The sequence below is a fragment of the Tiliqua scincoides genome, chromosome 3 (genome assembly GCF_035046505.1).
Source record: "Tiliqua scincoides isolate rTilSci1 chromosome 3, rTilSci1.hap2, whole genome shotgun sequence".
Classification (NCBI taxonomy): domain Eukaryota; kingdom Metazoa; phylum Chordata; class Lepidosauria; order Squamata; family Scincidae; genus Tiliqua; species Tiliqua scincoides.
The window spans coordinates 267,333-291,594 of NC_089823.1; the positions used below are offsets into that span (position 1 = coordinate 267,333).

The 24,262-nt window shown below is 52.7% G+C and overlaps 1 protein-coding gene and 1 pseudogene across 1 annotated transcript in view; one reads left to right on the top strand and one right to left on the bottom strand.

Moving 5' to 3' along the window:
• The window catches only part of DNHD1 (dynein heavy chain domain 1), a 74,022-nt gene that overhangs the window by 30,209 nt on the left and 19,551 nt on the right, over positions 1-24,262 (top strand). The window contains 9 exon segments of the mRNA XM_066619433.1: positions 282-486; positions 10,858-10,960; positions 16,274-16,423; positions 16,535-16,717; positions 18,452-18,886; positions 19,007-19,448; positions 19,542-19,688; positions 19,787-19,984; positions 24,067-24,245. Of these exon segments, the coding sequence (XP_066475530.1) occupies positions 282-486; positions 10,858-10,960; positions 16,274-16,423; positions 16,535-16,717; positions 18,452-18,886; positions 19,007-19,448; positions 19,542-19,688; positions 19,787-19,984; positions 24,067-24,245 (2,042 nt within the window).
• On the bottom strand, positions 13,697-13,810 carry LOC136646144 (5S ribosomal RNA; annotated as a pseudogene).

Here is a 24,262-nt window from a genome sequence, read left to right on the forward strand (position 1 = left end):
ACGCCCCAGTAAGTATCCTGGGGAGGGGGTGGCATGCTGGAGGGGGAGCAGCAGGTCGTGAACCTGAGGGCAGGTTCGCTACTGCTTGGGCTTGGGCCCTCACCCTGATTTCCTCTGCGTCCCCTGCACTGACCCCTTTCAGCAGTCTCTTCCCCTCCCCGTGGCATTTGTGCCTATGGTGGGGCAGTGTCACTCCCTCTGACCTGTGCCCCGCCAGGGCTCCCAGAAGAATCCCTCCTGTCTCCGTCCACTCTGACCGGGGCATGCGCATTCTCTCCCAGTGCCCGCCTCGCTGCATTCCCACAAGGAGCTGGTGCTTCGCCTTGCCAAGGCTGCGGCCTGGATCCACTCCTCAGCCACCGTCTATGCCACGTACCTGGCTGCCAGCCTGCCCCTCGTCACCCCAAGGAGTTTCCTTGACTTCCTGGACACCTTTGCCCTGCTGCTGAGTAGCCTGCAGGAGCAGAATTCCAAGCAGATGGACCGGTGAGTGTGGCTCTTCCTCCCCAGCAGCCCCACCCCTGCTGCGCCTGCAGGTCCCTGGGCGGCAGGCCCTCGTCCAGCCTCGCAAGCAGAGTGGCGAGGAGCAGGTCGGCAGCCTCGCTGGGCAGCAGCCGGGGTCACGCTGGCCCCTTCAGGTAGGCAGCAGGCTTCCCTTGGGCTCCTCGCCTGTGCCGCAGCTGCCTGTGGGGAGCAAGGTGAGTCGCGGAGAGCGCAGCAAGGACTCGCCAGCAGCATCAGGCACTCCGGGCGGGACCTGCTCCAGTGGCAAAGAAGGCAGGCAGGCTCAGCGGTTGCTTCTCCAGCCTCTTCAGCCAACGGCTCCCCATTGCGTCACCCCCCAAAGTGGGATGGAGGCGTTATGCAAACAGCCGTAGAAAGGGGGAATTTGAACACTAGAGGAGCCCAAGCTGCAGTGGAGCCGCCAGCACCCGAAGTCTGTGAGCAGCGCCCCGGGAGGGGTTTCTTGTCGGGGGAGGGGAGAAGTGAAGAAACTTGCTGGGGGAGGGGAAGACTTTGTTTTGAGTGATTCTGCTTACTGCAAACTGAGGAGACCCAGGCTGCAATCCTAAACACTCTTCCCTGCGAGTAAGGCTCATTGAACACATTGGGACTTACTTCTGAGTAGACATGCATAGGATCGTGCTGCCAGAGACTGTTTGTCTTTAAGTAGCAGCCAGTGTGGGATGCCAAAAAGAAAAGAAAGTCAGGAGGGAAAAAGGGATAGCTGAAAAGTAATGTGTATGTTTATTTTTAATCATGTTTGGAGACAAAGCTGACTGATCAAGTGGGGGACGGAAGGAAGAAGAGAAGGAGGTGATGATCCTTGGCTAAGCTGACAGAGTGAGACCACAACCTACCACCAAAGTAGATAGTAGGCGCTGGGGAGCCTGCTCACACGTACACCCTGACTGTAACACACACGCACAGATGCCACCCCACTAGACAGAGGACTGCAGACTGACATTTGGCCCTCCCCCCACCCTTGACTGAGAACCCAATCCTATGCATGTCTACACAGAAGTAAGTCCCATTACTGTCAATGGGACTTACTCCCAGGAAAGTGTGAATAGGATTAAGTTCTGGGCTCCCTCCCTCCTAGGTGGAGGGAAGCCCTATGCTGCATCCACTTATCTGTGGAGCCACCTCTAGCTTCAGGCTTCTCTCCCGGTCTGGAGCCTGTCAGGCGCACACCTCCCTCCTGACTGGGAGGGAAGCCCGAAATTAGAGGAGGCTCTGCGCTGATCAAATGCAGCACCCCGTCGCCTGGCCAGCCTTCTGTCGGGTCAGGCTTCCCTCATGCTCCAGGGAGGATCCAGCCAGCAAGCATGCTCAGTGTGGTAATGCAGGACCACGGGAAGCCTGTTCCTGAGCATGCTTGCTGGCGGGTCCTCCGTGGAACGTGAGGGAAGCCTGGCACTAGAGAAGGCTGGCTGGCTGGCTGGCAACAGAGCTCAGAGGTGCTGCACGCGTTTCCAGCCAAGGCTTCCCCAGCACCAGAGGGAGGCCTGGCGCTAGAGAGGGCTCAGCCGGTAAGCACACGCAGCTCCACCCGGCCAGCCTTCTCCGTGGTTGGGCCAGTGGTGTAGCAGGGGTGGCGTAAGGGGGTGCAGGGGGTAGCAGTTGCACCGGGCATCAAGCTGAGCTCGACACTACTGACCAAAATTGAAAATCTTGGTATGTATGAATAATACCATCATGTTATATATCATTGGAAAGGTTGTTGTTGTTGTTGTTGTTATTGTTATTATTAACAGTATTTATATACTGCTTTTCAACTAAAGTTCACAAAGTGGTTTACAGAGAAAAAAATCAAATAACTAATGGCTCCCTGTCCCAAAAGGGCTCACAATCTAACAAGATGCAAAAGAACACCAGCAGACAGCCACTAGAAAAGACCCTGCTGGGGTGAGGAGGGCCAGTTACTCTCCCCCTGCTAAAAAGAGGAGCACCCACTTGAAAGAGTGCCTCTTACCCAATTAGCAGGGGTTAGCATAAAACCCTAATTTTATGCTGAATGCAGTGAAACAAACTGCATTGCAATATCCATATTCTATCAAAAGTTACAGCCAATTAACCTATGAAACTGATTGTTCTGAGAGGAAATGACATATTATTATGTTACTGACATGTTGCAATGACATGTTATCATGACACAGCATGAAACCAATAAGGTGTTAATATGAGTCAGCTCTCATCTCCTTGTATCATAATACAGTGACCCTGCTAAGTGGGTAAAGAGGCACTTTTTCAAGTGGTGCCCCTCTTATATTTAGCAAGGGGAGGAAAACCATCCCTCTTCACCCCAGCACAGTGTCTCAAACCTATCAGGGGCACACTTTTTATTTATTTATTTACTTAATTAAATTTGATTTTGTCTTGGGGGGGGGCTACAAATCTTCTTTGATTCCAGGTTGTGACATCACTTCCAGGGCAACATTTTGAGCTTGGCACCGAGCTACACAATCATTAGCTACGCCACTGGGTTGGGCTTCCCTCCTGCTGCAGAGAGGACCCAGCCAGTCAGCAGGGCCCCAGGCTGAGCGTGCTTGCCGGTGGGATCCTCTCTGGCCTTGGGCTTCCCTTGCTCTGGAGAGGGCTTGGCTGGTGAGCAGGAGCCTGAGGCCATGCCCAGCGCAGGACCTTGCTCACTGGCCAGGTCCTCTCTGCAGGACCCCAGAGAAGGCTGCATGTGTGTGTGGATCGCTGGCTGAGCCTTCTCTGGACTGGGAGGGAAACCCAAGGCCAGAGAGGGCCTGGCCACTAAGCACACGCAGCGCAGGAAGCTGGCTGTTGACCTCTCTCACTGGAGGTAAGCCCAATGCTGGGGAGGCTTCACCACCTTTCACACTCCCCCACCTCATGCTGTCCCACCCACCTTGTTCACAGCTGCAGCCGCTGCTTTTCCCCATGAAAGCAGCAAGTAGGGAGGCTGAGCAGAACTGCTGTGGCTACTTCTCTCCCCAAGATGCCCTGCGATGCCCGTGGAGACTCTCCCCGCCTCCCGAGGGTGTTACCACGCACAGACTGAAAACCTCTGGGCTGAGGCGTTCATGGCTGGACTCCATACTGAACTATAGAAGATTTTTTGGGATAAGTGCCAAGGTCTACATACTAAAACTAAAAACTAAGTGCTAAAAACTAAAGACTAAAAATGGAAACCTGGTGTTTCACCCACAACCTCTTTAGTGAGCTTCCTCAGAGGCTACAGCAACTTCCTCAGGACCTAAAACTCAGGACTCCCCTATTCTTACATAGAGTGTAGCTGATTGTCCACTCAGTTAGGGACGCAACTGTCAGTTTTTAGTCTTCCATTTTTTAGCTTTTAGTTGCTGGTTTTAGTTCTGAGCTTTTTAGTCTAGCTAGTTTAGCTTCTAGTCTTTTAAATTTTTAGCCTTTACTTAAGAGCTTCTGCAGAAGCACGCGTGGCCTCTGGGACACCAAGTGCCTCGGGAACAAAGTGCCAGGTAAGGCACCACGAGTTTAGCATCTGGGCGAGGAGAAGGGGAAGGCAAGTGGACCTCTGAGTTTTGGAGAAGGAGAGGGAAGACTCCCTGAGTTGTGAAGAGGAAGAGAAAGAGAAGGGAAGTGTACTCTTTCTAACTCTTTGTCTTTTAACCTTAAGTCAACCTTAGATCAACATTGAAATTTAGCTTTACCTTTAGCTTAGCTTTACCTAAGCTTTACTCAAGTTAGCACCTAATCTAACCTGAGGGAGGGATTCTAAGGTTCAGCAAGTTGGGGCACAGGAGCTAGGTGAGGGCAATAGAAATAAATACGTAAGTGCGTACAGAGGTCTACTCTGAGCAGGAGCAAAGTCCTACTTGTGAGTAAGAGCCCAAGGTACAGGCACTGGGAAAAATAAATAAAACAGAGGAGGATAAAGTAGAAAGCAAGTTTTTCTGCTTGGTTTAAATTAACCCTATACTTAACCCAAGTTAAACTTAACCTACGTTAGAACATAATCTAAAGGTTCAGTAAATTAGGACACAGGATCTAGGTGAGAGCAATAAATAAATAAAATAAAGGTGCACACTTAATAAAAGCAGGATTTTAGCAGGGCTAAACAGGATTTAAACCTTAGTGTGTAAGTTCTGCCAAGCCAAAAATCTCTTAAACCAGTGCAGTTTAAACAAATAAAAAACCAGCTTGAGGTTAAAAAACAGTCCAGCCTCAGAGAACTGAAGTAGGAGGGTAAGAACCTAGGAAGGGCCAGTTCCCACCCAGCCAGGACAATTTAGCATAGTCATTATCCTTTAATTCATAGCAATTGACCTTTAGGAGTTGATAAGAGCCCCATTAGGCAAATCCAAGCACCCCATTCAGGGAAATCTCACCTGGGAAGACCAGCCCCTTTTCAATCAGCAAAGAGGGAGGAGCTAGCTAGGAGTATAAAGCTAGTGCCTGCCACGGCGTGAGCCTCTCTGCAGAAGCACGCATGGCCTCTGGAAAACCCAGTGCCTCGGGTACAAAGTGCCAGGCAAGGCACCGCGAGTTTAGCATCTGTGCAAGTTCAGCAGCAGGGCGAGGAAGCCAGGGCCCCAGACACCGCCCATTCTCTCCCCTTGAGAAGAGGGCAGCAAACCAGTGAAGGGTTTTTAAGTATTGTGTTGGTAACCTTCAGTCTCGAAAGACTCTGGTATCGCGCTCTGAAAGGTGGTTCTGGAACAGCATCTAGTGTGGCTGAAAAGGCCAATCCGGGAGTGACAATCCCTTCCACCCCGGGAGCAAGTGCAGTCTGTCCCTGGTCTGTCTCCCTGACTGTGGGCCTTCCTTCTTTGCCTCTTAGCCTCAGACTGTTGGCCAAGTGTCTCTTCAAACTGGGAAAGGCCATGCTGCACAGCCCTAAATAAAAATGACAAAAACACCTATGCAGTCAGACAGCCAGCAGCAGGGCGGGGGCTATCCAGTGTTTTGCATCGAGTGCCACATGTATGGCTATATGCCACTGGGGCATAAGTCTTGGGTGTGTCCTCGGTGCAGGGAGCTCCATGGACTCAGGGAACACGTCCGCTCCCTTGAAGGCTTGGCCAACCTGGAGAAGCAGAGACAGGCAGAGAAGGACCGTGGGGAGACTAGCGGGGACGATCAGGCTTTGTCCCAACTTCAGGCATGCAGCTCCTCAGCTGCCCGGGTGGGAAATCTTGGGGTAGGAGGACGACATCCTGGGGAGGAGGGAAACAATCCCCTAGGGGGGACCCCTTCTCCAGGGGACGGGCCCGTATCCGAATGCACTCAGGATACTCCTTGGCGGGAGGGGGGTCAGGGGCTTCTTGTAGTGGGGGATTCGATTATTAGAAACATAGAGAGAGGGGTTTGTGATGGATGTGAGGACCGCATGGCGACTTGCCTGCCTAGTGTGAAGGTTGCAGACATCACTTCTTGTCTACGCAGGCTGGTAGGTAGTGCTGGGGAGGAGGTAGTGGTTGTGCATGTCAGCACCAACGACGTGGGCAAGTGTAGCCGGGAGGTCCTGGAGCCCAAATTAGGCAATTAGGTAGGGAGCTGAAAGCCAGGACCTCAAAGGTGGCGTTCTCTGAAGTGCTACCTGTTCCACGCGCAGGGCCAGCGAGGCAGGCAAAGATCAGGGGTCTCAATGCGTGGATGAGATGGTGGTGTAGGGAGGAGGGGTTTAGATTCGTTAGGCACTGGGGAACGTTTTGGGACAAGCGGGGCCTGTACAAGAGGGACGGGCTTCAGTTGAACCAGAATGGAACCAGACTGCTGGCGCATAACATTAAAAAGGTGGCAGAGCAGCTTTTAAACTGATCCCTGGGGGAAGGCCGACAGGAGCCGAGGGGTATCCAGTTTGGGACTCCTCATCCGTATGGGACGAGGATGGGGAGGTTAGAGAAGAACAAGACAAAGGCAGAGTAGGAGAAGAAATGGGGAAAGGTAGCGTGACGGGATGTGATAGATGGTTTGGCGCAGTGAGAGGATGCAGGGACAAAGGAGCGAATAAGCAGCCCATCCTGGGGCATTCCATGTACAAATGCTTTTATGCAAATGCCCGAAATCTCCAAGCAAAGATGGGAGAACTGGAATGTCTGGTGACAAGGGCAAACACTGACATAGTGGGCATAACGGAAGCCTGGTGGAATGCGGAGAATCAGTGGGATACCGCAATCCCGGGCTATAAACTCTACAGGAGGGACAGGCAGGGGCGTGTTGGAGGTGGGGTGGCCGTTTCTGTTAAGGAAGGGATAGAATCCAGCAAAGTAGAGATTGAAGGTGGGTCCGACTCCACCGTAGAATCTCTGTGGGTTAAATTACCAGGCTTGTGCAGTGATGTAATACTGGGGGCGTGCTATCGTCCTCCAGACCAGAAATCGGATAGGGACCTTGAAATGAGGAAACAGATCAGGGCGGTGACAAGGAGGGACAGGGTTGTAATCATGGGGGACTTCAATTATCCTCATATTGACTGGGTCAATTTGTGTTCTGGTCACGATAAGGAGACCAGATTTCTTGACGTGCTAAATGACTGTGGCTTAGAGCAGCTAGTCACGGAGCCCACCAGAGGGCAGGTGACTCTGGATTTAATATTGTGCGGTACTAGGGACCTGGTTAGAGATGTCAATGTTAGTGAGCCATTGGGGAACAGTGATCATGCTGCGATCCATTTCGACATGCACGTCAGGGGAAGAATACCAGGCAAATCTCTAACAAAAACCCTTGACTTCCAACGAGTGGACTTCCTTCAAATGAGAAGGCTGGTTAGAAGGAGGTTGAGAGGGAAGGTAAAAAGAGTCCAGTCTCTACAGAGAGCATGGAGGTTGCTCAAATCAACAGTAATAGAGGCGCAGCGGAAGTGTATACCGTAAAGGAAGAAGGACTCCACTAAATCCAGGAGGGTGCCTGCATGGCTAACCAGCTAAGTAAGAGAGGCCGTAAAGGGCAAAGAATCTTCCTTCCATAAATGGAAGTCTTGCCCTAATGAGGAGAATAAAAAGGAACATAAACTGTGGCAAAAGAAATGTAAGAAGGTGATATGGGAGGCCAAGCGAGACTATGAGGAACGCATGGCCAGCAGCATTAAGAGGAATAATAAAAGCTTCTTCAAATAGGTGAGGAGCAGGAAACCTGCCAGAGAAGCGGTTGGCCCTCTGGATGGTGAGGGAGGGAAAAGGGAGATAAAAGGAGACTTAGAGATGGCAGAGAAATTAAATGAGTTCTTTGCATCTGTCTTCACAGCAGAAGACCTCGGGCAGATACCGCTGCCTGAACGGCCCCTCCTGATCAAGGAATTAAGTCAGATATAGGTTAAAAGAGAAGATGTTTCAGACCTCATTGATAAATTAAAGATCAATAAGTCACCAGGCCCTGATGGCATCCACCCAAGAGTTATTAAGGAATTGAAGAATGAAGTTGCTGATCTCTTGACTAAAATATGCAGCTTGTCCCTCAAAACGGCCACGGTGCCAGAGGATTGGAGGATAGCAAATGTCACGCTGATCTTTAAAAAGGGAAAGAGGGGGGACCCGGGAAACTATAGGCCGGTCAGCCTAACATCTATACTGGGTAAGATGGTGGAATGCCTCATCAAAGATAGAATCTCAAAACACATAGACGAACAGGCATTGATGAGGGAGAATCAGCATGGCTTCTGTAAGGGTAAGTCTTGCCTCACAAACCATATAGAGTTCTTTGAAAAGGTCAACAGGCATGTGGATGCGGGAGAACCCATGGATATTATATATCTGGGCTTTCAGAAGGCGTTCGACATGTTACCTCATCAAAGGCTAGTGAAAAAACTCCACAGTCAGGGAATTAGAGGACAGGTCCTCTCATGGATTGAGAACTGGTTGAAGACCAGGAAACAAAGAGTGGGTGTCAATGGGCAATTTTCACAATGGAGTGAGGTGAAAAGCAGTGTGCCCCAAGGATCTGTCCTGGGAACAGTGCTTTTCAACCTCTTCATAAATGACCTGGAGACAGGGTTGAGCAGTGAGGTTGCAAAGTTTGCGGACGACACCAAACTGTTCCGAGTGGTGAAGACCAGAAGTGATTGTGAGGAGCTCCAGAAGGATCTCTCCAGACTGGCAGAATGGGCAGCAAAATGGCAGATGCGCTTCAATGTCAGTAAGTGTAAAGTTATGCACACTGGGGCAAAAAATCAAAACTTTAGATATAGGCTGATGGGTTCTGAGCTGTCTGTGACAGATCAGGAGAGAGATCTTGGGGTGGTGGTGGACAGCTTGATGAAAGTGTCGACCCAATGTGCGGCGGTGGTGAAGAAGGCCAATTTTATGCTTGGGATCATTAGAAAAGGTATTGAGAACAAAACAGCTAATATTATAATGCACAAGCCACACCTGGAGTATTGTGTCCAGTTCTGGTCGCCGCATCTCAAAAAGGACATAGTGGAAATGGAAAAGGTGCAAAAGAGAGCGACTAAGATGATTCCTGGGCTGGGGCACCTTCCTTATGAGGAAAGGCTACGGCCTTTGGGCCTCTTCAGCCTAGAAAAGAGGCGCCTGAGGAGGGACATGATTGAGACATACAAAATTATGCTTGGGAAGGATAAAGTGGATAGAGAGATGCTCTTTATACACTCACATAACACCAGAACCAGAGGACATCCACTAAAATTGAGTGTTGGGAGAGTTAGGACAAAAGGAAATATTACTTTACTCAGCGTGTGGTTGGTCTGGGGAACTCCTTGCCACAGGATGTGGTGACGGCATCTGGCCTGGATGCCTTTAAAAGGGGATTGGAAAAGTTTTTGGAGGAAAAATCCATTATAGGTTACAAGACATGATGTGCATGTGCAACCTCCTGATTTGAGAAATGGGCTATGCTAGATGCAAGGGAGAGCACCAGGATGAGGTCTCTTGTTATCAGGTGTGCTCCCTGAGGCAATTGGTGGGCCGCTGTGAGATACAGGAAGCTGGACTAGATGGGTCTATGGCCTGATCCAGTGGGGCTGTTCTTATGTTCTTATGAGTTTTTAATTTTCAGTTTTAATCCTTAGTTTTTCGCTCTTGAGTGTGGTTTTCATTTTCAGGGTTTTTAGTTTTTAATCTTTAGTTTATAGCACTTACGTTTTTAGGATAGACCAGGGTCTCCAAACTTTTCAGCCGAAGGGCTGCATCAAATATCTGGCAAGGTGTCGAGGGCCGGAAAAAAATGAAATACAAAATTTAAATAAATACATTAGAGATGGAACTTAGATGAATGACTGCAATGAATGAATGGGCTCAAATGTCCAGGATTTCTCCAAGCACCAACACAGCCCAAGAAATAAAGCACACACACTTAAAGCACCCTCATTCCCCCACCCAACAAGCACAGCTCTGGTTGTGTTTGGTCAAGTGGGCCAGAGGCCAGGGAATCAGAGACTGGCCACGGGCCGCATTTTATTTAGCAGGGGGAGAGTAACTGGCCCACCTCACCCCAGCACTGTCTTTTCTAGTGGCTGTCTGCTGGTGTTGCATCTTTTTAGATTGTGAGCCCTTTTGGGACAGGGAGCCATTAGATATTTGATTTTCTCTGTAAACCGCTTTGTGAACTTTTTGTTTTAAAGCGGTATATAAATACTGTTGTTGTTGTTCTTGTTGTTTGGAGACCCCTGGTATGGACCATGACACTTATCCCAGAAAACTTTTATAGTTCGACGTCCTGGGCAGCCTCAAAAGAAGTCGAGAGTTGAGAGAACGAGGGGTGATGGCAACCTTACGTCAGACCTCTCCTGGAGGAGGGCATCCAGTTCTGGGTACCACCAATTCAGAGGGATATTTACCAACTGGAGCGGGTCCCAAGGACAGTCACCAGGTTGGCAAAGGGACTGGAGGCCATGCCCTATGAGAGCACGTGGAAGGGATCTGGTGTGGTCACTTGAGATAAGAGATGGTTACGGGGGGGGGGGGGGAGCAAGAGCATTCTCTGCAAGTGCCTGAGGCAGAGAGAGCTGATTTGCTCTTGACTGCCCTAGAGGGCAGAACCCAGACAGATGGGTCTAGGCAAGGGAGATGATCCTTAAATGTTCGGAATAGCTTCCTGCTGGTTCAGACTGTTTGGCAGTGAGCCAACCTGCCTTGGAGGTTGGTGCACTGTCTGTCATTGTTGGAGGTCTTGATGCATCCCCACCTGTTGGGGATGTGGTGATTGTGGACTGTTTGCAGGAGGTTTGATGATCTCCAGGGTCTCTTCCAATCCCAGGCTTCCACAGGAAGGGGGGGGGAGTGGAGAGTGAACTCCTTCCCTCCTTGCCCACTCCTCCTTCCCTCCAGAGACCATTGTGCACCAAGGCACCGGACAGATTCTGCCAGGCACTTGTACTCGTGGCCTCTGGGGGGTGTGGCCTGCAGCCTGTCCCTGCCAGACTTCCTCAGAGACTTCCTCTCCTTGCTGCAGGATGAAGCTGGCCCTGTTCAAGATGGGCGAAGTGAGCAAGAAGCAGCAAGAGCACACGCGGGACGTGAAGGTTCTCCAGCAGAAGCTGGCCAAGATCAAGGAGGTGAGTGAGGCGCAGTGCCGAGAGCCCTTGGACCGGCACCTCAGAAGCCTCTGCCCTGCCAGCCAGCCTCCTAGTGGATGTCTGCCATCCAGGCAGGCTTTGCTGAGAGGACTCTCCTCTCAGAGCTTGGCTTCTTGGAGCCTTGTCTTGCAGCCTGCACAAGCAGACAAGGGGCAGCCTTCCAGCATCTTCACACAGTCCTTTCTGGAGGGAGAGAGGAGGCTGCGTTGACCACTGTGAAAGCTCATTCAGGCTTTGGCAGCACCCAAAGAATCTGCACACCCACATGAAGCCAAAATGGGCAGAATCAAACTGTGGATGAGAGGAATTTCCAAGGACATTCAGCTTGGGCTGTCAGAAAGGGGAGGCCACCTGTTTGCCCCATGATGTTTGCCACCTGTTTGCTTCCTTCCGTAAATGGAAGTCTTGCCCTAATGAAGAGAATAAAAAGGAACATAAACTGTGGCAAAAGAAATGTAAGAAGGTGATAGGGGAGGCCAAGCGAGACTATGAGGAACGCATGGCCAGCAACATTAAGGGGAATAATAAAAGCTTCTTCAAATATGTTAGAAGCAGGAAACCCGCCAGAGAAGCAGTTGGCCCTCTGGATGGTGAGGGAGGGAAAGGGGAGATAAAAGGAGACTTAGAGATGGCAGAGAAATTAAATGAGTTCTTTGCATCTGTCTTCACGGCAGAAGACCTCGGGCAGATACCGCTGCCCGAACGGCCCCTCCTGACCGAGGAGTTAAGTCAGATAGAGGTTAAAAGAGAAGATGTTTCAGACCTCATTGATAAATTAAAGATCAATAAGTCACCGGGCCCTGATGGCATACACCCAAGGGTTATTAAGGAATTGAAGAATGAAGTTGCAGATCTCTTGACTAAGGTATGCAACTTGTCCCTCAAAACGGCCACGGTGCCAGAAGATTGGAGGATAGCAAATGTCACGCCTATTTTTAAAAAGGGAAAGAGGGGGGACCCGGGAAACTATAGGCCGGTCAGCCTAACATCTATACCGGGTAAGATGGTGGAATGCCTCATCAAAGATAGGATCTCAAAACACATAGACGAACAGGCCTTGCTGAGGGAGAGTCAGCATGGCTTCTGTAAGGGTAAGTCTTGCCTCACCAACCTTATAGAATTCTTTGAAAAGGTCAACAGGCATGTGGATGCGGGAGAACCCGTGGACATTATATATCTGGACTTTCAGAAGGCGTTTGACACGGTCCCTCACCAAAGGCTACTGAAAAAACTCCACAGTCAGGGAATTAGAGGACAGGTCCTCTCGTGGATTGAGAACTGGTTGGAGGCCAGGAAGCAGAGAGTGGGTGTCAATGGGCAATTTTCACAATGGAGAGAGGTGAAAAGCGGTGTGCCCCAAGGATCTGTCCTGGGACCGGTGCTTTTCAACCTCTTCATAAATGACCTGGAGACAGGGTTGAGCAGTGAAGTGGCTAAGTTTGCAGATGACACCAAACTTTTCCGAGTGGTAAAGACCAGAAGTGATTGTGAGGAGCTCCAGAAGGATCTCTCCAGACTGGGAGAATGGGCAGCAAAATGGCAGATGCGCTTCAATGTCAGTAAGTGTAAAGTCATGCACATTGGGGCAAAAAATCAAAACTTTAGCTATAGGCTGATGGGTTCTGAACTGTCTGTGACAGATCAGGAGAGAGATCTTGGGGTGGTGGTGGACAGGTCGATGAAAGTGTCGACCCAATGTGCGGCGGCAGTGAAGAAGGCCAATTCTATGCTTGGGATCATTAGGAAGGGTATTGAGAACAAAACGGTTAGTATTATAATGCCGTTGTACAAATCTATGGTAAGGCCACACCTGGAGTATTGTGTCCAGTTCTGGTCGCCGCATCTCAAAAAAGACATAGTGGAAATGGAAAAGGTGCAAAAGAGAGCGACTAAGATGATTACGGGGCTGGGGCACCTTCCTTATGAGGAAAGGCTACGGCGTTTGGGCCTCTTCAGCCTAGAAAAGAGACGCTTGAGGGGGGACATGATTGAGACATACAAAATTATGCAGGGGATGGACAGAGTGGATAGGGAGATGCTCTTTACACTCTCACATAATACCAGAACCAGGGGACATCCACTAAAATTGAGTGTTGGGCGGGTTAGGACAGACAAAAGAAAATATTTCTTTACTCAGCGCGTGGTCGGTCTGTGGAACTCCTTGCCACAGGATGTGGTGCTGGCGTCTAGCCTAGACGCCTTTAAAAGGGGATTGGATGAGTTTCTGGAGGAAAAATCCATTATGGGGTACAAGCCATGATGTGTATGCGCAACCTCCTGATTTTAGGAATGGGTTAAGTCAGAATGCCAGATGCAGGGGAGGGCACCAGGATGAGGTCTCTTGTTATCTGGTGTGCTCCCTGGGGCATTTGGTGGGCCGCTGTGAGATACAGGAAGCTGGACTAGATGGGCCTATGGCCTGATCCAGTGGGGCTGTTCTTATGTTCTTATGTTCTTATGATGGACCAGAAAGAAGGCAGGGAGGAGGAAGAGCCATGGGGATGGCTTGTGGAGAGAATTAAGAACATAAGGACAGCCCCACTGGATCAGGCCATAGGCCCATCTAGTCCAGCTTCCTGTATCTCACAGCGGCCCACCAAATGCCCCAGGGAGCACACCTGATAACAAGAGGCCTGCATCCTGGTGCTCTCCCTTGCATCTGGCATTCTGACATAGGTTGGTTGGCAACCTTCAGTCTTGAAAGACTATGGTATAAGCCTACAGCACCCAGTATTCCCAGGTGGTCTCCCATCCAAGTACTAACCAGGCCTGACCCTGCTTAGCTTCCAAGATCAGATGAGATTGGGCATGTGCAGGGTAACAGTTGCCCCATTTCTGAAATCAGGAGGTTGTGCATACACATCGTGGCTTGAAACCTGTAATGGATTTTTCCTCCAGAAATTTGTCCAATCCCCTTTTAAAGGCATCTAGGCCAGATGCTGCCACCACATCCTGTGGCAAAGAGTTCCACAGACCAACCACACACTGAGTAAAGAAATATTTTCTTTTGTCTGTTCTAACTCTCCCAACACTCAATTTCAGTGGATGTCCCCTGGTTCTGGTATTATGTGAGAGTGTAAAGAGCATCTCCCTATCCACTCTGTCCATCCCCTGCATGATTTTGTATGTCTCAATCATGTCCTCCCTCAGGCACCTCTTTTCTAGGCTGAAGAGGCCCAATCCAAAGTTACTTCAAGAGGTTTAGGTTCTGGTTTTAGAACTCTTTCAAAGACTAGAAAAGAGACGGCTGAGGGGGGGGCATGTTTGAGACATACAAAATTATGCAGGGGATGGACTGAGTGGATAGATATTGAGGAGGGAGCAGCCTCCTATCTGTTGCTGCCTGTGGAATGCAGCCTCAAAGACTCAGCCCACACGATAGAGAGCACGTCAGACACAAATCCTTCATTATTTCAGTCTGTATTTACAAGGTAACGGAAAATAACAGCAGCATAGCAAAGAAAATAGAGACAGCAGAACGTGCTGCATACATGACCACTAGGCTCCCCTGCCTTCTACCACATGAGGGCTCTTACAGTCTCTTTATGTGCCCTGTGCATGAATCAGGAAGGGTGGTGTCTCCTCCTCCTGATGCTAGCTCATCACCTGTCTCATTAGTGAGCTCTCTTTTCACCTGTTTCTTGGTGACTCAGCACTTTACACAGCTTAAGCCCTACCTTATCCAGGCCAAATTTCCCCAGGTTGTTGTCTAACCCTGACAATAGAGAGATGCTCTTTACACTCTCACATAATACCAGAAACAGGGGACATCCACTAAAATTGAGTGTTGGGAGAGTTAGGACAGACAAAAGAAAATATTTCTTTACTCGGCATGTAGTTGGTCCGTGGAACTCCTTGCCACAGGATGTGGTGATGGCGTCTGGCCTGGACGCCTTTAAAAGGGGATTGGACAAGTTTCTGGAGGAAAAATCCATTATGCCTTTGCTCAGCTTCGGCTGATTCACCAGCTGCGACCGTACCTGAGCTGCGCGGACCTGGCCACAGTAACCCATGCCTAGTGACATCTAGATTAGATTATTGCAATGCGCTCTATGTGGGGCTGCCTTTGAAGACGGTCCGGAAATTACAACTAGTACAGAACGCGGCTGCTCGTGTGGTTGCTGGGGCACGTCGGTTTGACTCTGTTGAGCCGTTGCTCCGGCGGCTACACTGGCTGCCGGTTCTGTTCCGGGCCCAATTCAAGGTGCTAGTTCTGACTTTTAAAGCCCTTTACGGCTCGGGTCTGGGGTATTTGAGGGACCGCCTCCTTCCCTACAATCCTGCCCGTGCTCTTAGATCATCTGGGGGGGCCCTTTTGACTGTGCCACCACTAAGTGATGTGAGAGAGGCGGCGGCCAGGAAGAGGGTCTTCTCGGTGGTGGCCCCCGAACTGTGGAATACCCTCCCCTTAGAACTGAGAACTGCTCCCTCGTTGCTAACGTTTCGGCGTGGACTGAAGACCTTTTTATTTCAAAAAGCTTTTAATTGTTGACAGGCTGGCTGGCGTTCTTGCTTTTTTATATGAGAATCTACGGGGTTTGTTTGTTTTTAGTGTTTTTTAATTATTGTAAATTCTTTTTTAGTGTATTTTTAAGGTGTTTGTAAGCTGTCTTGTGTGCCCGCTGGGCAAAAAGGTGGGGTATAAATTAATAATAATAATAATAATCTCAGTCTGAGCCCTGCGGAGCCCGTGGAGGTTCATCTGCAGACTCTGCTGAGCTCAGAGGCCTGTCCAGGCAAGGGGAGTGTAGCACCCCTTGCCTCCAGAGGGGGCCTGCACAGGGGACATGTGGGGGGGCACAGACCCAATTCATGGATATGGGATCCACAGGTACAGGGGTCCCTCTGTAATTCCCAAAGGGGTTTTTGGGTCAGGACAATAATTTGCTTGGCCCGTGTTTTGGTTGTTGAAATACTTAGGTCAAGATGGGAATATCAGGTCAACAGAACAGATTTGAATACAGGACCTATGAAAAATAGGTCAGGAACTTTGGGTCTTTTTAAAGATAAAGCGTGAAGACAAGGCCTCTTATTCCCTAGTGGCCATTCATTTACCAGTCTGCTGTCTGAATGAAGACGAGGCCTGTTAAGAGAATGGCTCACCTTAAGACAGGTTTTAAGTGGTCAGACAATCCCGGCTGCAGTCAACTGTGCCAACGCCAGTTTCCGGGGATGCTGGGGCCGTTTCTGGGAAGGGCTGTGGCCCTGCCTGGCTGAGGTGAGGAGTGAGCTGTGCACCTTGCAGGCGGCCCGGCCAGTGATGCTGCCCTCTGTCCCTCTCCTGCCTCGCAGCAAGTGGCCCAGTACCAGCAGGAGGTGGAGCGGGAGCAGGCCATTCTGAAGGAGCAGGAGAAGGAGTGCCAGGCCTTCGAGGCCCACATCAACACCCTCACCAAGGAGCGAGATGCCCTGGAGAAGAAGAAAGAGCTGGCCATGAAGAAGGTGCGGGGGTGGGCAGGGCCTGGGCCTGTTGCTGGCTGCTTCCCTGGCACCAGGCAGCTCGGGGAGAGGGGGCTGGCCGGGTGACCCCCAACTGCTCCCTCTCCTTTGCAGATGAGCAAGGATTACAAGGAGGCAATGGCGGCCCTTCGGGAGCAGGACATAGAGGAGCTGCGCAGCTACCGGCAGCCCCCAACCCTTGTGGTTAAGGTGGTCGACGTCCTCTGCTTGATGTTTGGCCAGGAGCCTGGCTGGGAGAATGGCAAGCAGCTCCTCAGCAGGGAAGACTTCTACCAGGTCACTGGGCGTTGGGGTCCGTGTGTGTGTGTGTGGGGGGGTCTGGCTCCTTTCCCAGCCTGCAAGGCCCCTTCCTCACTGAAAGTGGGCTGCAGCTTCTGTGTGAGCTGCTCCATGCTGCTGCCAGCCCCAGCCTTTGGCAGAAGAGAAGGAAGCCCCTGCTGCCCTGGTCGCCCCCACCGGCCCTCCTGTCTTGCTCTGAGGAGCCTGGTCAGGGAAAGGCTGGAGCCCTCTCCGTGTGTGTTCTAGCCCCGGCCGCCCAACTGGGCTCCCCGGGAGGCTTTTCTGCAAGGGCTGCGCTGGACGCAGAAAAGTGGGGGCTCTGGCAGAGTCCAAGACAGCAGGGAGCCATGAAGATCGCTGAAAGCAGCACTTGGTATGCAGGTCACCTTCCCTGCAGGGGTGGCTGGCTCATCGGACAGACTGCGAGCCTCCATTTCCTCCCCCCCCACCTGAATGCACTAAAGAACCATGCTGGGTCCTGCTGCAGCTTCATTCCTACAGCATGGTGGAGAAAGAACATGCCACAAAAGACAGTGGTTCCCAAGCTGTGAGCTGTGCCGCCTGGCCTTTACAATGTACGGGGCTGTAGCCCTAATGGAGAGCTGCGGCCAGCGACCCAGTAGGCCAAGGAAGTAGCCGGATGAAAAAGCTTAGGAACCACTGCCCTAGGAGGGAGCTGCGCCTCCATTCCAGCAAACGTCCTCTCCGTCCAAGGCCCAGACTCCCTGGGCTAGAAGTGCCACCAGCGTCATCTGCTTGGCCCTCCTCCTTCGTCACGGCTTCACCGCCCGAAGCTGCCCCCAGTCTCAGGGAGCCGAGGGACTCCATTTCCCTGCTGCACTGCAGTGTCTGGGAGGTGATGCTACCTTTGTGGCAGGGAGAGGGGGCTGCTGAGATACTAGCCCCCACTCACACAAGTGTGGCATGACCAGGCTGGCCCCAGTGTGGGGACCCTCTTGGGCCAACCCATCTCTTTCTCACCACTATCTCCATTGCCTGTTTTCCCTCCCCTCTGTCTGGGCCGATTCTGCGCGGCCACCCAGAGGAAGTGGACAAAGGGGTGGGGGAGGTGTCCCAGGTGGCCACTGGGAGGGGAGGGTGAGGCCAGAGAGAGCAGCAGCCCAGCAGCCCTCTGCTGTGAGGCAAGCCTCCTCTCGGAGCTGCCCCTACCCCGGTCGCTCTGGGTTCCCTTCTGGCACAGAATGCCCCGTGGGCAGGAGGATATTCCAAGGCTCCTTGCAGGGGCCTCTGCCTGCTGCTCTACCCGAGGCCTTGGGAAGGGGCACTGGCCATGCTGGGAGTCTGCGTCAAGCCCCAGCCCTCCGACCGACCCCGTTGTAGTGATGCACCCCCACCAGTGACCCAGCTGAGGGTTACTGGTGGAGGTGAGTGGCCCTTGGCAGGGTCAAGTAGACACTCTGGTTCTCAGGGGCTCTGAGGCCCAGGCCCAAACTGCAGCTTGTCCAGGGGAAGGCACCTCCTCAGGACTCCCCACAGCCAGCCCTCCTCCAGCACTGTGCAATTGAGGGACATTCCTTTTCCAGCCAGCAGTGCTGCCACCTTGCCACTTGCCCAGCTCCTGTTTTCCTGGCCACAAGTGTCCTTCCTTCATAGCGGCTGCCACCGTGTGCCCGTGTGACGAGGCCGAGCCAGGCACGCTCGGCGCCAGCGAAGCCCTGCCCTCGAGGGCGCGTGCAGAGGCCGCCCCGCCACCTCCCTTTCCCCTTCCAGGAGCTGGTGTTCTACCCCAAGGACGACCTCTCCAGCGAGCTCTTCAAGGCACTGCGTCGGCTGGTGATCTGCGACAAGACCTTCACGGTGGCCACCACCCAGAGCGCTAGCCGAGCTGCGGCTGCCCTTTGCCAGTGGATCCGCGCCATCTACTGGTACCACTGGGCGCTGCGCGACTGGCAGCCCACCATGGAGCAGCTCCAGCAGTGCGATGCCCAGATCAACACGGAGAAGCTGCGGCTGGGCGACCGGCGCCTCCACTCCCAGTACCTGCGGGACACCACCCAGGCCCGCATCCAGGAGCTGAAGCAGAAGCAGGAGCACCAGGAGAAGCTGGTGCAGCAGCTCACCCAGTCCCTGCAGGCCAAGGAGGAGGCCGCCACCATCGAGAGCTCTGTGGCCGAGCACGTCTGCAGCTGGTCGGCCGTGACCAAGGCAAGCGCCGGCTCCTCCGCCCGCCCGAGTGGCGTTCGGCCGGGCGGGCTCCGGGCTGGGCAGCCGCTGGGAGCTGCTTTGCCTGCCCCTGAGTGGTGCTCCTGCCTTCCCCCCCCCCAGGAACTGGAGCAGCAGCAGAGCACCGTGTATGGCGACGCCCTCCTCTGCGCCGCGGCCCTCACCTACCTGGGCCCCTTCCCCCCGCAGCGGCGAGAGGAGCTGCTGGAGCGGTGGCAGGCCGTGTGCGCCGGCGCCCAGGTCTCCCAGGGCCCGGATGACGTCGGCCGGCTCCTGCAGAAGGAGGTGCCGTGCCCGGGCTCCGCCTCCTGCGGCCCCCCGTTGCTGCCGGTGCAGCAGCCTTTCCAGCTGGTGTCGCTGCTGAGCTCCGCGGCAGAGCAGCGCGTCTGGGACCGGGCCAACAAGCCCAAGGACCTGGACAGCCGGCTGGCAGCAGTCTTGCTGCGCTCCAGCACCCATGCCCGTGCGCACCGCTGGCCTCTGCTGCTGGACCCCGACAGGCAGGCCTTGGTGTGGCTGCTCATGGCCGGAGCGCTGGACGAGGGTGAGCGAGGGGCCGGGGCCGGGGCCGGGGAGGCCGGGGAGCCCCGGGCCTGCTGTGCCTCGGCCAGCCTCTCATCTGCTTCTGCCTTGGCAGAGGAGTCCCGGGCGTTTGTCCTCTCCGAGCTGGTGCCAGACATGGTGGAGCAGGGCAGCAATGACGAGATCCCCGAGGACAACCTGACGGTCGTGTCCCTGACAGACCCCGACCTGGAGCAGACCCTCCAGCATGCGGCCAGCCTTGGTATGCTCAGGGACATGCCCGCAGAGGGAGGGCTCCTGGCCTGGGGGTGGGTGGGAGGTGGGTCTAGACCGGCTCGCGGGCTGCACTGTTTCCCGCAGGCTCGCCTGTGCTGCTGCTGGATTTTGAGAAGAATGTCCCCTGGTGCCCCACTCTCAAGCGGCTGATGGAGAAGGAGGCGCTGCAGGGAGCCGAGGTCCCCTTGCTTCTCCAGGCAGAGTCCAAGGAAGACGTCCTGCTGCCCGACTCTTTCCAGCTCTACTTCTGCACCACCCTGCCTCTTGAGGCTTTGGCTGAAGGTAAGCCTGGCTGGCTGGCTGGCTGGCCGGCCGGCCCACCAGTGAGGCAGCTGACTGAAGAGCCATGCAGTGAGGTGGGGTCTGCCCCATGCCTTGTGCCCCCCCCCCACTGCTCAGGCAGCTTCCCTCTCCTGTCGCCCAGTCTGCTTGGCCCTGACAGGCAGGAATAAGGCCCTCCTGCATAGAGGGACAGGCCCCCAGGGCTATACACGGCTTGTTCGCCTGCTGCTTGCAGGAAGAGTGAGGGAAAAGCTCCTGAGCCTGTGGCCACCCACCAGCCAGAGCCACTTACAGGTAATCTGAGAGCAGAACTCCAGCCTCTCTTTTCTGGGCTGAAGAGGCCCAGACGCCGCAGCCTTTCCTCATAAGGAAGGTGCCCCAGCCCCGTAATCATCTTAGTCGCTCTCTTTTGCACCTTTTCCATTTCCACCATGTCTTTTTTGAGATGCGGCTACCAGAACTGGGCACAATACTCCAGGTGTGGCCTTACCATAGATTTGTACAACGGCATTATAATACTAGCCGTTTTGTTCTCAATACCCTTCCTAATGATCCCAAGCATAGAATTGGCCTTCTTCACTGCTGCCGCACATTGGGACGACACTTTCATCAACCTGTCCACCACCACCCCAAGATCTCTCTCCTGATCTGTCACAGACAGCTCAGAACCCATCAGCCTATATCTAAAGTTTTGATTTTGTGCCCCAATGTGCATGACTTTACACTTACTGACATTGAAGCGCATCTGCCATTTTGCTGCCCATTCTGCCAGTCTGGAGAGATCCTTCTGGAGCTCCTCACAATCACCTCCGGTCTTCACCACTCGGAAAAGTTTGGTGTCGTCTGCAAACTTAGCCACCTCACTGCTCAACCCTGTCTCCAGGTCATTTATGAAGAGGTTGAAAAGCACTGGTCCCAGGACAGATCCTTGGGGCACACCGCTTTTCACCTCTCTCCATTGTGAAAATTGCCCATTGACACCCACTCTCTGCTTCCTGGTCTTCAACCAGTTCTCAATCCATGAGAGGACCTGCCCTCTAATTCCCTGACTGTGGAGTTTTCTCAGCAGCCTTTGGTGAAGGACCATGTCGAACGCCTTCTGAAAGTCCAGATATATAATGTCCATGGGTTCTCCCGCATCCACATGTCTGTTAACCTTTTCAAAGAATTCTATAAGGTTTGTGAGGCAAGACTTACCCTTACAGAAGCCATGCTGATTCTCCCTCAGCAAGGCTTGTTCATCTATGTGTTTTGAGATTCTATCTTTGATGAGGCATTCCACCATCTTACCCAGTATGAATGTTAGGCTGACCGGCCTATAGTTTCCCGGGTCCCCCCTCTTTCCCTTTTTAAAGATAGGCGTGACATTTGCTATCCTCCAATCCTCTGGCACCGTGGTTGTTTTGAGGGACAAGCTGCATATTTTAGTCAAGAGATCAGCAACTTCATTCTTCAGTTCCTTAATAACTCTTGGGTGGATGCCATCAGGGCCCGGTGACTTATTGATCTTTAATTTATCAATGAGGTCTGAAACATCTTCTCTTTTAACCTCTATGTGACTTAATTCCTTGTACAGGAGAGGCCTTTTGGGCAGCAGTATCTGCCCGAGGTCTTCTGCCGTGAAGACAGATGCAAAGAACTCATTTAATTTCTCTGCCATCTCTAAGTCTCCTTTTATCTCCCCTTTCCCTCCCTCACCATCCAGAGGGACAACCGCTTCTCTGGCGGGTTTCCTGCTTCTAACATATTTGAAGAAGCTTTTATTATTCCTCTTAATGCTGCTGGCCATGCGTTCCTCATAGTCTCGCTTGGCCTCCCGTATCACCTTCTGACATTTCTTTAGCCACCGTTTATGTTCTTTTTTATTCTCCTCATTAGGGCAAGTCTTCCATTTACGGAAGGGCTTCCTTGCCCTTTACGCAGAGAGGCCGTTATCCATGTGGGCACCTCCTGGACTTGATCGAGCCCTTCTTCCTTTGTGGTATACGCTTCTGCTGGGCTTCTATTATTGTTGCTTTAAACAGCTTCCACCCACTCTGGAGAGACTGGACCCTCTTTAATTTCCCTTTCAACCTTTTCCTAACCAGCCTCCTCATTTGAGGGAAGTCTGCCCTTTGGGTTTTTGTGCTAGCTTTGTTTGGGATTCTTCCCCCGACATGCTTGGTGAAACGAATTGCAGCCTGGTCCCTTTCTCTTGGTCTTTCCCACACTTTTAAAAATAATGTTTCTTTTTAAGTATTTTTAAAAACCTTTTTAGTACTCATGCATGCACTTACTTGAGCATAAGCTCACTGAACCCAGTGGGACTCCTTTCTGAGTAAACATGCATTGGGTTATGTTCATACAGAACAGGGAACAAATGCTCCTTATCAAAAACTATTTCTTTGATTTATTTTCACATTGATATATTGCCCCTCCCTATCTCAAGGAAAGTGGACGTCAACTGGACGGGAGACATGAGCTGTCCAGCCTGAAACTGCCTGCTGCCTCCTGCAGCAATGCCCCCCCCAGCAGAGGCTGGACGGCCTCCCCACCATGTGCCCAGATAGAGGGATCTCTTTAGACAGATGTGTGGCGGGGGAGCAGGAACCTGAAGGTTTTCTCTGCAAACCAGTTGCCACCTGCACACATCTTGGCCTTGGGGGGGGGGGGGATGAACAAACCTGGCTCCTCTCCCTCCGGCTGTGCGTGTGTGTGCAGGAAGTCTCACCTGATAATAATAATAAACTATATTTATATCCCGCACTTCTCCCCGAAGGGACCCAGGGCGGCTTACAACAGATTAAAAACATAATTTAACCGCAAATAAAAACATATTAAAAACACATTAACAAATACCCATAAAAACCGTAGTCAGATAAAAAGTCAGATAAAAAGAGCAAAACACAGCAAATCAGGCCTGTAAAAATACTAAAAGATACAGAAAAGATGTTTAAAAAGGCCATGAACTCAGAAGGCTTCTTTAAACAAAAAGGTCTTCAGGCCTCGCCGAAAAGTCTCAAGAGAGGGAGCCATTCTCAAGTCAAGGGGAAGGGAGTTCCATAATGTTGGTGCCACTACTGAGAAGGCCCTATTTCTTGCCGCCGCTCCACATACCTCCTTAGGCGGCGGCACTTGTAAAAAGGCCTTCTCTGATGACCTAAGAGGACGAGCTAGATTGTTCCATCGGCTGCGTCTGCTGCTGAAGTCAAGTGAGCCTGTTCTGGGGCTGCAGCCCTTGCACCAGGGCTTCTCAAGGTGTGTTCCCAGGGCCCTGGGGCTCCCTGAGACCCCCTCAGAGGCTCCAAGCAGAAGCACTAGCTGCCCTCTGCCTGGTGCGCAGCAGAGCTCTGAGGCTCCCTGGGACACAACACTCCTTTTCGGAGTGCAAAGAGCTACAGAGACCGAAAAGTCTGAGAACTGCTATGCACACTTACCTGCGAGTAGGTTCCATTAATTCTGAGGGGTCTTGTTTCTGAGTAGGTGTGGCTTCCTGCCTCAGCTTGCACTGGGAGGGCTGGCCCTGGTTGCCTGGTATGCTGGTGGATCCCAAGGTCTGTCAGTAGCCATTCAGTACGCCAACTTTTGTGGCCTGTGGAGCGTGAAGGAGGCGAGGAGCAGCAGTGTTGCCCTGACCGGTGGGGGCAGATTCGAATGGGGATCAGGCCAGGATGTAATATCTTGGGGGCAGCAACATGTGCAGGATCTGGAACCCCATCCTGGGCCGGACAAGCCCCCTTCGCCCTAACAGAGCTGGCCTGGGTCTGAGTAGGCCCATAGGGGACCATGGAGCAGTGGAGGAGATAAGTGAAGGTTTCGGTTCCTCCCTTCTCCCCAGCTGGCCCCCAGGCTGCTGACTCCTCCCCCTCCCTTGCAGCCCTGATCTCGACTGGGGGGCCACTTCCCAGCCCCTCTCTGTCCCACAGGCAGGCTGGAAGAGGAGGCGTCCAGCCACAGCCGGGCTGTCCAAGTGGCAGAAGGGCCCGCCTCGTCCTGGGGAGGGGGTCTTGTGCCAGTGGGACTCAGGCTGGCCTCTGTCTCATGCGGAGCTGCTGGGCCAGGGGCAGCTGGCCGCGGGGCTTGACTCTGCTGCTCCTCTGCAGAACTGGACCAGGCCCTGCTGAAGAAGCTGAACGTGCTGGACCTCCGCCTCAGTCCAGGGGCGCTGGAGGACCTGCTGCTGGCTGAGGTGCTGCGGGCCGAGCGCCGGGAGATCCTGAAGCACCGGCATGCTCTTCAGCTGGGTGTCCTGCAGCTCGAGGGCAAGCTGGAGGCCACGGAGGTGAGAGGAGAGCTGGG